At 41.0% G+C, this 18,378-nt stretch overlaps 1 protein-coding gene across 3 annotated transcripts in view; it reads left to right on the top strand.

Moving 5' to 3' along the window:
• Rundc3b (RUN domain containing 3B) overlaps nucleotides 1-16,923 on the top strand; it is a 159,759-nt gene extending 142,836 nt beyond the window's left edge. For all 3 annotated transcript variants that reach the window (XM_057758775.1, XM_057758776.1, XM_057758774.1), the window contains 2 exons: nucleotides 11,176-11,297; nucleotides 14,417-16,923. In XM_057758775.1, coding sequence (XP_057614758.1) covers nucleotides 11,176-11,297; nucleotides 14,417-14,562 — 268 coding nt within the window. In that variant the 3' untranslated portion in view covers nucleotides 14,563-16,923. The remainder of the gene's footprint in view (nucleotides 1-11,175; nucleotides 11,298-14,416) is intronic.
• Nucleotides 16,924-18,378: the final 1,455 nt, after the last annotated feature.

Genomic DNA, 18,378 nt, shown 5'->3' with positions numbered 1-18,378 from the left:
CATACTTTAGAAATATGTAGTATACTTACTTCATATGTGATGTGAGAAGCTCTTAAATTTACAGAGATGAGCTGGAAGCATGCTCTGCTGATAGACCACTTGTGGAAGTGCGAGGACCTGAGTTTGGATCTTCCTCACCCATATAAAGGCCAGTCGGGTTACATATCTATAATCCTAACACTAGGGAGGCAGAGAACCCACTGGCCAGCTGGTTTTGTCTAATCCAAGGAGTCCATGTTCAGTAAGAGACCCTGTCTGGAAATTATGCATGTGAACAGTAGTGCACACAGACGTGGATTCATACGTATCTATGTAGCGTACACATTGCTCACTATTGTGACAGGACAGTGGGCAGAGCTCAGTCATTACAGTGTTGAATGTGCAAGCGTGAGGATCTCTGTTTGATTCCTAGCTCTCATGGGAAAAGCTGGATATGGTTGGCCGTACTTAGTCTGGGGAGGCAGAGTCCGGTGGATCCCTGGGGCTCACTGCCCAGGCAGCCCAGCATAGCTGAGAAGCCTTAGGTCTGTTTTCAGAAAACAAGGTGGAATAGTATCCAACCAACCTTGTGTGTGTAGATGTGGTACCGACACCCACACACATAAACACGAACACATATGTTGGGATTGCATTAAATCTGCTGAATTAAGACTTTCTTTATAACATCTACATTATTGTGAAAAGGTAAAATATTTTCAACAGAATATGTGTCCTTTTACCTAGTCACATGATACCTATTGTAGTCAGTAAAGAACCCAAAGTGGGCCTGGCATAGCCGTGAACCCATACATACACATACAATTGTAGTAAAAAATGAAAGTTTAAAATGAACAACCACAATGGCATGTTTGTTACTAGTTTACATCTGCGTGTGTAATGATGACTTACGTCGCAGCAGTCCAACGGATTGCAGTCTTGAAACAAAGGCAGGGACCAGCCTGTCTGATCAGCACAAATTTAGAGTCTGTGCTTCTTGACTCACAACCTCAACTGAGGATGCAAAGTACCCTTTTCTAGTATTATTCCATTAACTTGACTTGCCCTCATTATGTTCTTACTGTTTTTAGATGACCCTGCTATCTGGTGTCAGGTGCGGTGTAGTACAGAGGAGTCAGGACCTGGAGTTCAAACACAATGATTGGCAATAACCACTCCTCATTGATTACTTTGTGATACTGAATGGTGCTTCCTTTCCTTAACTTTCTCTTTCTGTACATATAATGCATAATCCCCATCTAACAATCAAGTGCATCGTCTGTCACTTCATAACTTCTCAGCAAGTATAATAGATGACATCATCTTTTCTTCATTAATCTTCCATGCTGAGGAGTGCACACCTATCTCACATTCGAAGATCTGCTTTCTGAATCTTATAGAAAATTGGTTTATCCATAATAGTTCTGAATATGTAATCCCAGTTACTTCACTTTTAGAGGTTAAAGTATGGACTTTCAGGATAGGGAGCTTTCTCTAAATCATGTTTGAGATTAAGTAGACCTTTCCATCTTTGATGAGAATCTACAAATTATGGAGGGAATGGCTGCTTCTCTTTAACAAGCATTATCAGCTCTCTTGATAGGTGGCTCTACAGTTCAGTAGTTTTGGTGTTAAGTTTCTCCTGCAAAGGATGTACATGCCTGGGAAATTGTTCTACCAACTAGCCTAAGTTGTATTCAACAAGAAGGTTCCAGAAGCAAGCTTACTTGAGCTACCAGCAAATGTGTGAATTAGGCAGCACGAGGACCAAGTTCAGGGAACACTCACCCCACAGCAGAAGAAGTGGCTTTCATAAAGCGAGCAGAAAACACAGTAGAAATATGAGCTGAGTGGTTCTGGCTACACATGAACCTCCCTTGAATGCAGAGGGAAGAGGGATTGGTCTCGTTTGGTCTCGTATGACAAGGGGCCCTCTGGAGTTGGCTGACACTTGGCTTGTTGTTACTAAATAGTATAGGCCTGAGTTAGGTTTCAGTTTGATTACAAAACTGGCCATTGCAATTTGTAGAAACCAAAAGAAAATGGTGGTACCATTTGTGTGCATTGTGAGCATGTGTGTCTGTGTGAGGGTGCCAGATCCCCAGTAACTGAAGTTACAGCTGTGAGATGCCATGTGGAGGCTGGGAATTGAACGTGGGTCCTCTGAAAGAGCAGTCAGTACTCTTAACTGCTGAGCCTTCTCTCCAGCCCCAACAATTTTATTATTTAAATATATCCCTACAAAAAGCAAGAATTAGAAATAACTTCTATGTGTCCACGTGCATATGCATGCCTGTGAATATCCCGCACATAATTTTTTTCTTCATTCTTCTCCCATACAATATATCTCAACCACAGCCTTCCCTTCCTCCACACCTCCATTCTCCCCCAGATCCACTCATTGCTCCTCTGTTTCCCATTAGAATAAAGCAGGCTTCCCAGGGACATCAAGTGAGCACAGCATAATAAGATGCAGTAAGACTAAACACATAACCTCATTATTAAGGATGGACAAAGCAACCCAGTATGAGGAAAGGGGTCCCAAAGGCAGGCAAAAGAGTCAGAGATATCTCTCCCCCACTGTTAGGAGTCCCATAAAACACCAATATAAGCTGGGTGGTAGTGGTACATATCCAGCACTTGGGAGGCGGAAGCAGGTGATCTCTGTGAGCTCAATGCCAGTGTGATCTACAGAGTGAGTTCCAGAATAGCCAGTACTACACAGAGAACTCTTACAAAAAAGGCTAAACAAGCACAACATATACAATACAAAGGAACTAGCATAGACCCATGCAGACTCTGTGATTGTCACTTCAGTTTGTGGGGCCCCTATGAGCCTGCTTAGTTGATGTCTGTGGGCCTTATTCTTGTGGTGTCCTGTACCCCTCTGGCTCCTACAGTCTTTCTTCTCTCTCTTCTGCAGGGTTCCCCAAGCTCTGCCTAATGTTTGTCTGTGGGTCTCTGCATCTGTTCCGCTTACCTGCTGGAGGAAGCCTCTCTGATGATAATTGGGCTAGGCACCAATCTATGAGTTGTAAGCAGAGACAACACTTTCATTTCCCAATTGCCCAGACCTGAATAATCACATAGAAACTATATTAATCACAACATTGTTTGATCCATGGCTCAGGCATATTCCTAGCTAGCTCTTACACCTTAAATTAACCCATTTCTATTAATCTATGTATCATCACAAGGCTGTGGCTTACTGGTAATGATCTGGCATCTTTCTCCCTTGGCAGCTACATGGCGTTTCTTTCGATTGAACCTATTCTCTCTCTGTCTCTATTCAGATTTCCTTCCTGGCTTTACTCTGCTAAGCCATTGGCCAAAAAAGCTTTATTCATTAACCAATAAAAGCAACACATATACAGAAAGACATCCCACATCATCTCCCTTTTTCTGTCTAAATAAAAAGAAAGGTTTTTTAACTTTAACATAGTCAAATTACATATAACAAAACAGTTATCAAGCAAGAATCATACTTGCAATATTTAGTTCATTGTTAATTTGGCAAATTAAGGAAAATATTCTATCACCTATCCTATCTTTGTGAGTCTAAAGTTTTATACCTAATTTATCTTTTATCATAACTAAGGAAATCTATAATTATAACTATCTGTCTTCTGCTCCATAAAAGAACCCGGAAGGAGATAATATTACCTAAAAAAAATAACAGGAAGTGCATTATAAGCAACTTCCAAAGTTCTAGAAGTGACAGAGACATCTTGCTGCCTGAACAGTCACACAAAGTTCTTTTGTAATGTTGGGGCATCCATCTTCAAGCTATAGGCCTATAATATTTGACAGACTTTTCAGTGAAGCAGGAAACTTGAAGATCTGTTCTGCCTTGTACTGACAAAGTTCATGAGTTGCTTTCTTTTGTGTCCTGCAGAATGTCTGGCAGTTTCTTTTTTGAAACAAGAAAGAACGCTGAAGGACCATTCCATCTTGTAGGTCCTGCATGTCCAGACCCTCCCTGTGTATTTTCCATCTTTTTATGGCCCATGATGATTTTTTGTTTTACTTTTTTCTTTAAGAACCTCAGCTTAATATCCCTAAATTATTTTTTATCTATGACTCTGTCTAAATTTTATCCTCTCTGTCTGAAGCCTATGCACCTTTATTAAACTTACTGTGGCCCGTTAGAGGCCTTCTTTGTCTGAATCTGTCTTTACTGTGAATCTGTAATCCTTTTCTGAGCAGGAACACTTTTTAAAAATGCTAAGCAGGTGTGGCTAGGACTAATACTGCAGCTTTGCCTGTTGGCTCTGTCCTGTGCAACATGGCAGAGATATGTTTACCACTTTTGCAAGCCATGCTCACCACTCCAGCTCCAGGGACTCAGTGGGGTATATGTTGCTATTAAGCGACTAGTAGCATATTAATCACAAACCCCATTTAGGTGCTCCATAGCAGGACCTCCTGAAGGAGCCAAAGCCATTTCTGCCACCAACATAAACCAGGAAGCTCTCTCTTAAAGAAGTCATTGCTCAACCATGCAACTGTCAACCACATTCAGAGGAACTAGTTTGGTCCTATGCTTCTTCCTTCCCAGTCCGGCTGGAGTTGGCAAGCTCCCATTAGCCCAGGTAGACTGTTTCAGTGGATGTACCCATCATTGTCTTGACCTCTTGGCTCATATTCTCATTCCTCCCACTATTCAACTGGACTTCCAGAGCTCGGTCCAGTGCTCCAATTCGGGTCTCTGCCTCTGTTTCCATCAGTTGCTGGATGAAGGTTCTATGGTGACATTTAAGATACTCATCAGTCTGATTACAGGGCAAGTCAAGATCGGTCCCCTCTTCTCTATTGCTTAGGGTCTTAGCTGGGGTCATCCTTGTGGATTCCTGGGAATTTCTCTAGAGCCAGGTTTCTTGTTAACCCCATAATGGCTCCCTCAATCAAGATATATCTTTCCTTGCTTTCATTTTTGTCCTCCCTCCGTCTTGACTCTCCCATTCCCTCAAGTTCTCCTCCCTTTTCCCTTCTCCCCTCCTCTTCCCCTTCCACCCCCATACTCCCAGACTTGGGGGCCACTGGCAGTGGCACCAGGATTTATCCCTACTGCATGTACTGGCTTTTGGGGAACCTATTCTCTTTGGATGATGCCTTGCTCAGCCTATATATAGTAGGGAGAGACTTGGACCTTCCCCAAAGCAATGTGCCTTACCCTCTCTGAGGATTGGATGGAGGTGGGGTGGGAGGGTATGTGGAGGGAATGGGAAGAGGGGAGAGAGTTGGAACTTGGATTGGTATGTATGTATAATGAAAAAAGATAGTTTGCTTTCTTTAAAAAAAAAATTTAAAAAGTAGTCATGCCTCTGCTCACTGCCAAAAAACAGAGCCTATCTGAAAAACTGCAGCTACCAAGAAGCTACAATTGACTCCTATTTTTGTGGGTCTAGAAGTGTTTTGTTAAAGCTTTTTTAGGCTTTATATGGATGTGCATTGCCCCGTGTGGGGTGCCTTTATGTAAGTGGAGTCTGTGCTTTTGTATCCCAGCCTCCCAGGCCTGAATAATCACACAGAAACTATATTAATTACAACACTGCTTGGACAATGGCTCAGACATATTCCTAGCTAGCTCTTTGATCTTAAATTAACCCATTTCTACAAATCTATATATTGTCACAAGACCGTAGCTTACTGGTAATGTTCTGGCATCTTTCTCCCTTGGCAGCTACATGGCATCTCCTTTAACTCTGCCTATTCTCTCTCTCTATCTCTGTTTAGATATTTTCCATCTGGTTTTACTCTGCTAAGCCATTGTCCAAAACAGCTTTATTCATTAACTAATAAATGCAACATGTAATATACAAAAGGACATCCCATATCATCGAGTATAGCATAATATCATTAAGAATCAATTTATTGACTCCCCATCCTCCACCCACACCTCTTTGGCCAGTCGTGTTTGGTTCTACCCTAGGTCTCAAAGCCATCCAGCTTCTGGTTCCTGACCATCTACACAGTGTGAGGCATGAGCTTCCTCTCCTGGTGTGGGCCTCAAGGTAGACCAGTCTAACAAGCTCTGAACCACCATTGCCCCAGCACATGCTGCAGTCACGACAGAAGGTCGAAGGTTTTCCCAGTCCCACCACTGGAACTCTTGCCTGGTGGCAATGGATGTCTGGTCAGGCTCCGTACCCACATTACTAGGAGTCCTTATTAGGGTCGTGCTCATAGATCCCAGGGAGTTTCACTGTACTAAGTTTCCATATCTTCCCCCATATGCCCTGCAATTCCAGTCGTCTCTCTCTCTCTCTCTGTACTCCCTACCTCTCTCCCTCTCTCCTCCACCTCATTCCTCTTGTTCTTGTCTCCAGCTGCCTCCAGTCCACCCACATAATCTATTCTATCTCCCTTCTCAGGGAGATCTGTCCATCCCCCAGAGCCCTCCTTGTTACTTAACGTCTCTGGGTCTGTGGATTGTAGCAATCCTGCGCATGATTTCTCTTCTCCCTGTGGATAATACTTTCCTCTGCATTACACAGTGCGCTGCTCACTGACTACCAGATAACACAGATTACTTACTTTAGAATCTACATCCTTTGAGAAAATTTATAATATAAAAGGTATACCAGTTGTTTCTAATCATTGACTGAGGGATTACCCATGACTTTTTTTTTATTAATTAATTAATTAATTTAATTATTAAAGCTTTCTGCCTCTTCCCCGCCACCACCTCCCATTCCCCCCCCCCCAATCAAGTCTTCCTCCCTCCTCAGCCCAAAGAGAAAGCAGGTTTCCCTGCCCTGTGGGAGGTCCAAGGACCACCCACCTCCATCCAGGTCTAGTAAGGTGAGCATCCAAACTACCTGGGCTCCCACAAAGCCATTACGTGCAATAGGATCAAGAACCCATTGCCATTGTTCTTCAGTTCTCAGTAGTCCTCATTGCCCGTTATGTTCAGCGAGATCGGTTTTGTCCCATGCTTTTTCAGACCCCGGCCAGCTGGCCTTGGTGAGTTCCCGATAGAACATCCCCATTGCCTCAGTGTGTGGGTGCACCCCTCGCGGTTACCCATGACTTATGACACCATTCTTTTGTCTTGGTTTTTTAAGACAGGGCTTCTTTGTGTAGTCCTGGCCATCCTGGCACTTGCTCCATAGACAGGTTTGCCTCAAACTCACAGAAATCCTCCTGTCCTCCTACTGAGTGCTGGGATTAAAGATGTGTGCCACCATTGCCCAACATGAATCCATTCTTACCAATTTAAATTATATTTAGTGACATAGTAACATGTATTAAACTACAAGTTCTTGTGTTACAGAAGGTGTGCTTCTTGCTGTCTTGGATTCTCATTTTTATGACCTTAAACTACTTACATTTTAAAAATTCTGTTCTGAGAAACAGCAGTATGTATCTGTTTATGTGTCTCTCTGGATACATTTAAATCTCATGATGTTAATGAATCTAGAATATTCAGGACTTAACTCTGGCCTTTTAATGGCAGAACTTCCATAGGTAGTTTACTACAAACCTACAAATGTTTAAGAGAATGAGTCTTTTTAGAAATTGGGTAAGAACATATAATCTAAACATCATTCATCATCTGAAGCTGAGGTCTCCTTCATGCTGGTGGGTTTACACTTGTCTTCAATAAGGAGGTAGAGTGTACAGTAAGGTACTGCGATTCATGTCTTGTGAATAAAGGTTTAATTCCAGGGTGGAAGTATTTGTTGTTGTTTAAAGCATCATTGTTTCCAAATTCTGTTTCTATATTCATCTCCCTTGATTAAGCAGCAACTATAAACTCAAGGATTGAGGATTGGCACTAACTGGGAAAAACTAAAGGAAGAGTTTCAACATCAGTCCCTCTGACTTCAGCTTCGGGGGAAGCTCATCTGACATTATTATAATGGCATCTTTCACCGTTCCCTTCCTCCAGCAAGCAGCAGACCTCTAGACTGTTGTAAACAGTGCTGCCCACTCTGTTATGGTATTCAGTACATTCCTGCCTTTTGTTTTGAAATGTTTCTTCATATAAATTTTAAATTAAAAATATTAACACATTTCTTAGCATGAAAATAGTGTCAGAAACTCATCTGAAGCCACCAGTCTAAAAGCAAGAATTCTGCGTGTTAAACATAGAAAATAATTTGTAAAGAAATGTTTAAAATTACTTATTAGAAGGCAGTGTCTGGGCCAGGAAATGGCTTGATGGATAAGAGTGCTTGGTCTGTGAGCATGAGGGCCTGGACTCGAATCCCCAGCACCCATGTGGAAGAGCTGGACATGGCTGCTTGTAGCAGAGATGGGGGGCGTCAGCTCAGAAAAAAATGACACAGAGATTTATATTAGTTATAAAAGTGCAGTTGATAGCCTAGACTTGTTTCTAACTAACTCATAACTAATTCGTCCCTGTCTATTCATTTATTTTCTATCTCATGGCCTTATTACCTTATCTCCACATTGCCCATCCCATTTTCTCTGTGTCTCCTGGCATCTCCACCCTTCTTCTTCCCAGCGTCTCTGTGCCTGGAAATCCTGCCTAACTATTGACCATTCAACTTTTTATCAAACCAATCACAGTGACACATCTTCACACAGTGTAGAAGAATATTCTCTAAAAACTGCTCATTGCTGTAACCCCCAAGCATAGGGTAAGGCTGGATCTCAAGAGTGATCTTCGCTGAAACAGCCAGCCTGCATGTCAGGGAGCAGCCTCACCTCAAGTAATGTGAAGAGGCCAATAGAAGAACACAGTTGTAGGCCTTCTGTGGTGTGTGCATGTGCACAGGTGTAGGCCTACATACACACATCAAAAACAGACCCCCACATTCTTACTCTCCTCTATAACTAACAAAATATGACTTTAATGAAAGCCAGCTGAAATTTACTGGGACAGAATAATTAAATATAGTTCTCAGCAAATGAAACTGTTCTCTGAGAAGACCTTCTAATAACTTAGGATGGCAGGTTCTTCTGTGATGCCAGAATGGAGGTGGGGGAGCTAGAGGAACAGTTGGCTGCAAGGCCAAACTGCCAGTTTACTCTGTGTGAGACCCCGTTCCTTTCGACAAAACAGAGACAGTAATAAGCTAAATCCTAAGGTACTGCTCAGTACTAAACAAGATTTTATATGTGTGCATATGCTCATACGTGTAGCATCATATACATTTAATTTAAATGTATAGCCCTGTATTTTAACATGTGCCAAGTACTTTATAAATATTGGGTGTGGGCTGGAGAGATGGCTCAGAGGTTAAGAGCATTGCCTGCTCTTCCAAAGGTCCTGAGTTCAATTCCCAGCAACCACATGGTGGCTCACAACAATCTGTAAAGAGGTCTGGCGCCCTCTTCTGGCCTTCAGGCATACACACAGACAGAATATTGTATACATAATAAATAAATAAATATTAAAAAAAATAAAAAATAAATACTGGGTGTCAGTTTATTGTGTAACATGTAGCTTATAAATGCATTGTCTTCTCTATCGGAGGTTTCCCGATTTAAAATTATAATTAAGGACTTTTGTACACAAAACATTTAAGAAGTCATCTTACTACAAATTGAGAACACTGTTCTGTAAGTTAGTAAAGCCATTCTGCCATCTCATTCTTCTCTTTTGAGAACGAAAGAGAAAAAAATGCATTCCTCATAAATGTATTCCATCTCTATGGCAGCCTATAAAGTTTTATCTTAATAAGATTGATGGGAAATAAATACAAGACCAATTTATAGTATTATTTTAGTAGATTTATTGGTTGTTATTATTAATGCAATTTGTGTTCAAGTTATTATTAACATACAATCTACTTTTAGTAAAGGAATACTTTTCTTTTTCCTCATTTAGTTAAGAGCCCTAACTAGCATAAGATAATATCTGAATGTAAGCATTCCAAACTTTTTTCCTTGAGACAGGGTCTCACTGTGTTGTTCTTGGTGGCCTGGAACCTGCTGTATAGACTAGGGTGGCCTTGAACACACAGAGATCCATTTGTTCTGCCTCCCAAGTGCTCAGATTAAAGGTGTGTGCCACTACACCCAGCTTTCAAAACACCTTTAGTATATATACCTTTGTCAACTCTGTGGCCACGTCTGCATATGACAACTATGAAAAGAGGTCATTTGATTCATATGTGCTTTCCTGTAAATATTATAATAAAATGTTTATTTGTGGATTTTACATAGGATCTGACTATTGTATGAAAGACATTCAGCTTGAAAAACCTCTTCTTAGTCCACTTGTATTGGTAAACAGCGATCAATTCTGATTTTACATGGGCTACAAAGGACACCAAACCTGATTTTATCTTTATTGGCCTTATACTGAAAACTAAATTTGAGGAAAGGCTAATAATAATCGTTCACTAACTTTTGGTTTCTAACTGAAATATGCTCTGATATAATTAATTTCTAAGTAATTAGCCAAATACAAGAGGGTCTTAAAACAGATGAGAGGAGATTAATTGCCTTGATGGTATATTAATACAATAGCTATTTATTAGTCAGCCTTTTTAACTTTTAAATTGCAGGAGTGTACAATAACTATTTTGTTGCAGAACAGCTGTTTGAAGGCACTGAAGACTCCTGAAGCACTTGAAATGATAGGTCATTATTAAATTATGCTATTTGTTTCTTTTGTTTTGTTGCTTGTTTTGTTTTGTTTTTGAGATAGCATTTCTCTGGCTGTCCTGGAACTCGCTCTGTAGACCAGGCGAGCCTTGAACCTAGATTCAGCTACTTCTGCCTCCCAAGTGCTGGGATTAAAGATGTGCGCCACCACTGCCTGGTCCCATTTGTTTCTTTTTTTTTTTTTTTTTCGAGACAGGGTTTCTCTGTGGTTTTGGAGCCTGTCCTGGAACTAGCTCTTGTAGACCAGGCTGGTCTCGAACTCACAGAGATCCGCCTGCCTCTGCCTCCCCATTTGTTTCTTTATTGGTAGTATTACTTAGATTAGAAGTTCTTATTTTAATTGTCTGGATAATAGATAATTAATTTGATAATGTTAATTTGCTTGGGGAATTATTATTTTCTGTTTTTCAATGAACAACATAACATAGATAAGCTTCCAAAGTAAATAGGGAGAACAGTATAATGGAAATCCAGAACCCATGATGAAGGCAGAGTTTAGGAAGATGTTGTGAGGAAATGAGTCACGACTTTAAGGCATGACACCATTGAGGACGGTCATAAGGTGTGCTCTGTAGTGAGAAGAAATTTTAATAGTTTTTTTATCCTTATTTTCAGTAAGAGTTACCAAAGCCTTGACCAGCTATCAGCAGAAGTTAGCCTTTCTCAGGCCTCGCTGGATCCCAGCCACTCACAAGACGGAGATGGGAAACAGGACTCACTGAATTTCGTCGGTGAAGGTAAGTGTGCTGGCTAGTTTTAAGTCAACCTGATACAAGCTAAAGTCATATGAGCTTTAACTCAACTTGACCGAAGCTAAAGTCATTTGAGAGGATAGAATTGCAATTAAGAAAATGCCTCCATAAACTTAAGGTGTAGGCAAGCCCATAGGGCATTTTCTTAATTGGTGATTGATGCAGGAAGGCCCAACCCATGGAGGGTGGTGCCATACCTAGGCTGCTGCTGGTCCTGGGTTCTGTAAGGTGGGCTGAACAAGCCTTGGGGAAGCAGCAACCCTCCCTGGCCTCTGCATCAGCTCCTCCCTCCAGCATCCTGCCCAGACTTCCTTCAGTGAGGAGCTAGGATGTGGAAGTGTCAGCCAAACAAACCCTTTCCCCCCAGCTTGCCTTTGGCCATGGTGTCTCATACTGCAGTAGTCACCCTAACTGAGACAGGAAGGAAATGACTGTGGTATTTGTGAGTAGATTAACATATCTGGTCTCTGAGAACAGTGTTCTTCTGTAGCCCACACCAGCCTTAAACTTGGAATCATTTTGACTCTGCCTCTGGTGTCTGAGATTTACAAATATGTCTCAAACATGCATATATGCAAATCATTAAATATAATTAAAAAGTATTTATTCTTAATTAATAAATTGTGCTCATTGACAATTTCATACATGTTTTAATACATTTTGGTTGTCCCTTCAGCCTCTCATTTCCCTCTCGTACCTGCAGGCCCCCCTCCTCTTCCTTACAAATATTTTTCTCGTATTCATTACTGTTGTTTTGTGTCTCACAGAGTTTAAGTAGGGCTGTCTGTGTGACCCTGTGGGTGTAACTCTCCATCAGAGCCCTGCGTACTCACCAGGCTCTATACACTGGAAGCTATGGCCCCTGCTCTTCTCCCTGAATCCATTATGTCGCCAGAGATCAGCAGTAAGTGGTAGGGCCCTGTGAGCTTCTGCCTTTCCACGGCTGACTGCGCGGGTCCCACCTTGTGTAGACACATTTGCTCAGGGTCGCTCACAGGATTGCTGTGACCCTGTTGTGACTAGAAGTTGGCATTTCACAGGCCTGCTCAGTACCTTCTGGTTCTTACGTACTGCCTGCTCCCCCTTCTGCAAATGTCACTTGACCTTACGTGGTATAAATGTCTTAATCAGGGCTGAGCCCTTAATTGATTTTTATTCTCAACGTCTTGCACAGCAGTAGATCTCTGCATTACTTCCGCTCACCACGGAGAGAGTTGCTGTCATTAAGCCCGAGAATAGCCTTTGTCTAGTCTGTCCTGAGTAGGCTACCAAGAAAAAAAACCTGTTTTTTGTTTTTCGAGACAGAGTTTCTCTGTGTAACAGCTCTGGCTGTCCTGGGACTTGCTCTGTAGACCAGGCTGACCTCAGAGCTCATAAAGACCTGCCTCTCTCTACCTCCTAAGTGATGGAATTGAAGGCCTGCACCATCACTGCCTGGCTTATCTTAAAAAAAAAATTAACTGTGTATTTATTTCATTATTTTGTTAAATTTACTTCTAAGTATTCCATTGTTTTGGATTATATTATAAATCAAATCACTTTTCTCAATTTCTTTTTTTCAGACTTTTTAATTGCTTCTTTTAGATTTTAAGCATACATTTTTTTAATTGCCCTTTCCCCCGTCTACCTGTAAAAAATAATAAAAGTCGGGCTGGAGAGATGGCTCAGAGGTTAAGAGCATTGCCTACTCTTCCAAAGGTCCAGAGTTCAATTCCCAGCAACCACATGGTGGCTCACAACCATCTGTAATGGGGTCTGGTGCCCTCTTCTGGCCTGCAGACATACATGGAAGGAATGTTGTATACATACATACATAATAAATAAATAAATAAATAAATAAATAAATAAATATTTTTAAATAATAATAATAAAAGTGACTTTGATTGCTCATAGTATTCTCAGAATATTTTATTTTATTTATCCATTTATGTATTGTGTATGTATGTACATTTGTAGTTAGTTAGTTTTTCAAGATAGGGTCACAGAGATCTGCCTTCCTCTGCCTTCCAAGTGCGATTAAAGGCGAGGCTACCACTGCCCAGCTTTTAGTTTATTTTTAAAACGGAATTTCATATGTCTCAGGCTGCTGAGAACCTTCCATGTCACTCAGGCCAGGGATGATGCTTAATGTAGAACTTCTTCATGCTCAACTTCTCATTGGGGATGTTTGGTGGAAAGTGAGAACTAACTCCTGAGAGCTGTCTTTTCACGCACTCATTGGCACATATACATAAGAAATTAAAAAATATATTATATCTAAACACATTTATTTAAATATTTATGATTGAAATTTACATGTAATACATAATATAATATATGGTTTAATTTATATATAACATAAAATTATATAATTAAAACATGTATATATGTGTGTATATGTAATTAAAAACTCAGCCCCCAATGCATGTAAAGTGAGCATTGTCTGATCAGGATAGTTTGGTTCTAATGCCCTCCCCCCCCCCCCGAGACCCCGAGACAAGGTTTCTCTGTGTAGTTCCGACTGTTCTGGAACTCACTCTGTAGACCAGGCTGGCCTTGAACTCACAGAGATCCACCTGCCTCTGCCTCCTGAGTGCTAGGATTAAAGACATGCGCTACCCCCTCCCGGCTGTGTCCTTCTTAATGTATATATGGCCTTCCCATGTTCTCTCTGGCTTGGCCACAGTTAGTGTTATTTAGCTGAGTATTCTTCTTCCTTTACTGGATGACTGGGTGTCAATATATTGTCAAAAACAGGGGGAGAGGCATGTGAGGTAGAGGATCTGTGAGTTTGAGGCCAGCCTGGTCCACGTAGTGAGATCCGGGACAGCCAGGGTGGCCTAAAGAGATCTGTCTCAGGAAGTAAGTAAACAAAAGACGCGAGCGTTCCATGTTTGCTCTAGAATGCATCATCTCGAACATCTATACCAATAAGTCTTAAGAGAAGCGCAAGTACACTAATGCTTTTAAAGGTGAAATTAAAAACTGCAGAAAGGTAAAGTATATTTAGCCACGTGGACACATCTTCACGCCCTCAAAAGCTGTGCGAGTTTTCATGGTGTTATGATCTCGCTGTGTGATTCATGGAGGCTGTAACGTTTATGTGATTTTGTCTTAACTTCCAGGTAAAGAAGATACCCCCTCACTGCTTGGTCTCTGTGGGTCACTAACATCCGTGGCGAGCTACAAGTCCCTAACGAGCCTAAAATCCAATGACTGCCTTGCGAGCCCCGCAGCTGAGATGGCGAGCCCAGGCCTGACTCCATCCTGAAAGACTACATAAAAGCCCAAAGTTTCTGATTGTAAATATTCGGTTTCCATAAGTTTGGCTGCTTGGGGAGATCTTTGAAATTTTTTATTATTCTGGTTCATACGTGGCATTCTGTTGTTTGGGGATTTCAGCCCAGCCTGTGTAAAGTCTGAGGGAAAAGCATAGTAGATCTGCTGTTTTTCTTTTTAAAATCTTACATTTGTCATTGAAGATGTTTAAAATTGAATAGGCTTTAAAGAAACAAAGGTTGTTTGAATCCATTGTAAACTGTACAAAGTTATTACTCAACTGATTTTTATAAATTTGTTTAAATGCTTCTTGGTGTGCAGAAGTTGAGCTCGGGTTTTATTCGAGACTTAAAATGAGTGTTTTCTTTCACTCCTTTATTTGGTGGTTAAATTTGCACAGAAGAAAACTGACTAATTTCATTATTTCCTAAGTTCCAATGTCCCCGTGATACGTCTGTACCAGAGAAGGCGCTCAGCCATAGCGGCACAATGGCTCTTTTAGTTTTTCTTTTATCATTTATCATGTGGTAACAACTTTTAGCATTTCATAAATTTTGTAGATATGTACCTTTTTAGGCATTTGCTGACTTAGGAAAAGCATTTTATATCCAAGAAAACAAATCCATTTCTTAGACTTACTTTCTCAGGATTTTCTTTTGAAATTACCGATTTTTAAATGTGATCAGGTGTGCCTGAGAAGTTGGAAACACTCCAAAATGCAGAACAAATGCTGGAAAGGTGTTACTTACATCACAACTTCCGAGTTTAAGGGTTAGAGAAGCTTTTAATGAAGAGCTCACGCGTGAGCAGCATACCTGTGATTGTATGTCAGAGCTACACTGCTGTCTGCCCCGTGTGCGGCAGTGAACTGTATCATGGATGTTTCGCACCATTTACCATTATACCACAACCTCATTCTTAAACTGGTCTTAGTGTTTAAAAAGTCTGTACATCTGTGGGAAAAGTGTTTTTTTTTTTTACAGCCGTGTTTCCAAATCTGCAGTTTTTGAAACAGCTACAAGTGTCCCTAAAAATTCCAGCCTACTGAAAATGAATGAAGTATATTTTCTATAGTGCGTGAGATGAGGAAAACAGTGTGCCAAAGAAGTTTTCTATGTTGTTTACAAGAAGTCACAATCCTTACTGGGGACTTCACGTGGCATTTCTGTTTGTTAATTTTTACATTTAAACCTAGCAGCTGTGATGTGTAGGGAGCAGTTCCTCCTAGAAAGCTGTCTGAGGAGAGCTGAACTCACACGGCCGTTCCTTGTGTCCAAAGCATAGGGAGACCTTGGAAATGCTCCTGTTGTAAAGTAATTAATAGTGATGTGACCAGTGCTGCAGTGAGGCAGTACAGACAGTCATTTCCTGGGCAAAGGAGGCATTTCCGGAGCAAAGGAGGCCTGGAAGCTCATGACAGACTTCATATCGGATGTATCAGAATACACCAAGACTTTTCTTCCTAAAGCTGAAGGCTTTATTTCTTGTACAAATGCATACATTCTTTAAAAATGTACACTGCATTAAGACAGGCAGGCCATAGTGGTGCACTTGGGAGGCAGAGGCAGGCGGATCTCTATGAGTTCAAGGCCAGCCCAGCCTACAGAGCTAGGTCTAGGACAACCCGGGCTGTTACACAGAGAAACCCTGTCAAAAAAAAAAAAAAATAGTGTCCAAAGATGCTTTTAATTATTGTGAGGGAGAACAAAAGAAGACCACGGGGCCTGAGGGAGGGTACATGAGGAAACAGATGGTCAGGAGAACTTTGGGGATCTTAGGCTGGCCATGGACACACCTCTACCTTCCTAAGAACTATCTGAATGTTTAATGCTTTATCATCATGACTGCTCTCACCTGACATTTATGATTCTTTCATATATTAAAACCTTGTTAAGATCTTTTCATACATTTTTTACAAAGTAGAAGGGAATATAAGATTCCCTAACTGGTACACTTTCTCAGACTTGTCTGACAGAAACACTGGCTTGTGCAGGTAGCACAGGTAACCCTGCTGCACACTGCAGGCCAACACCTGACACCTGAGGATGCCTCCATGCCCGGAGCCCTTGTCTCAGATCCATCCGCTGCTATGGCATCCAGGTTTCTGCAGTTCATTTCAAGCTAGGGCACCTTATAAATGTTTGCATGAATAAGCAGCGTGTGTCTCATTCGTTCATTTTCAGTTCATTTTCAGAACCCCGCAAAGAGTGCCGGGTTATGTCTACCCTTCCATGTGTGTTTTCAGTGGTAGTCTTTATTTTCAGAACCTTGCGGAGAACACTGGGTTATGTCTATCTTTCCATGTCTATTCTGTTGCCTTGAAGTACTATATTTGCTGCATGTATATTAAAGGTTTTTAATAATACACTAATGGTCTTGTTCCTTGACGAAAAGAATTACACATTTCAAGCGTTTGCTAACTTCTATTTCATCAAATATTGTGAACAGTGGGGATTAATTATACCCAAAATATTAATGAATGTGATCTGAAGAAATCCTTTTATTCAAGCCGAATTACTTTAAAAAATACTCTTTATAGACCACATGACATTTTGAGAATTATTGACTACATATAGAACAGTGGTCCCATGTACTAAATGGAGTTAAATTCCTATCCCTTAGTGACATCACAGCTCCTCTAATTGACAGAAAGTCTGACGTACTGTAAATTTATCAAGCACCAAAGGATAGGGGAAAGATAAAGTTAAATCAATTAGTGGTTTACAGGAAACCTCCCCACCCCAAAATTTAGTCATCTTCCCGAAATCACGCTGACATGTCATCTTGTGGCCATGTGATGTAATTACAATTTGGATTTGGCTGCACTAGTAAGGTTAAAATTCACTGACTATAGGACAAATTTGTCCTTTATCCCCCTCAAGGGTGCTTCTTGGAACTTTCCACAAGTATCAGGACATTGCCCATTGTAGCTGGGCCCTAATGTCTTCCTTGGGGGAGGGGGTGAGAAAGCGTGACATCAGCGACACAGACATTGGGATACAGCAGGAAGAACCTTATATACCTTCCCAGCACCCAGGCCTTCTGATCCGCTGACTTTGTGTGGTTGCCCCTCATTGGCTAGGTACGCTCAGGACCTCTGACAGCACCAGGCAGTCCTCTAGGCCTGGGAGGCCTTAACTTCCTACAGCCCGTGATGTATAATGGACTCAGAGATTCCTACCAAAGAATCCCTTCTCATCACAGTACGGACCATCTACATATCTACATGAGTGTACTTCCTGACTCCCCCACACACCCCTGTGTGTTGTAACAATGTTTTTTTCTGACAAACTTTGGCCTAAATTATGTTTAATTTCTTTTTCTTGTACCAGGCAGCAGGCAGTGAACCTCAGACTCTAATAACATGCTTCAGCAAGCTGGCAAATTGTTCTTTCTATAATATGAATTATAACTCAAATGTGGTAATCACAATGGAAAGCTGTGTCACCAGTACATTAAAACCAGTAGATTACAGAGAACCCCTGTCTCAAAAAACCCAGTAGATTAAAAGATTAACTGTCATATATTTGTTATATGTGATAGTTTCATTATGACAATGATCTGCACATTTTAATAATGCTCTCCTGCAATATTCTTTCTAAAATGATTGATGTTTTCTGAAGCTATTTTGGATTATTTTCACCAAGCAGATTGGTCTACAGTCTTCTCTTTCGTTGTGTCTTTATGTGGCTTTGGTGTCTAAAATGGTCATCCCTTTCTTTTAGATTTTCCCAATTTAGCAGAATATATAATATGTATTCAAGATTTCTCATAATAATTTTCTGAATTTCATTTGCATCTATCATAA

Source organism: Chionomys nivalis, chromosome 26 (assembly GCF_950005125.1).
Source record: "Chionomys nivalis chromosome 26, mChiNiv1.1, whole genome shotgun sequence".
NCBI lineage: Eukaryota > Metazoa > Chordata > Mammalia > Rodentia > Cricetidae > Chionomys > Chionomys nivalis.
This window is presented reverse-complemented; position numbering and strand designations above follow the sequence as displayed.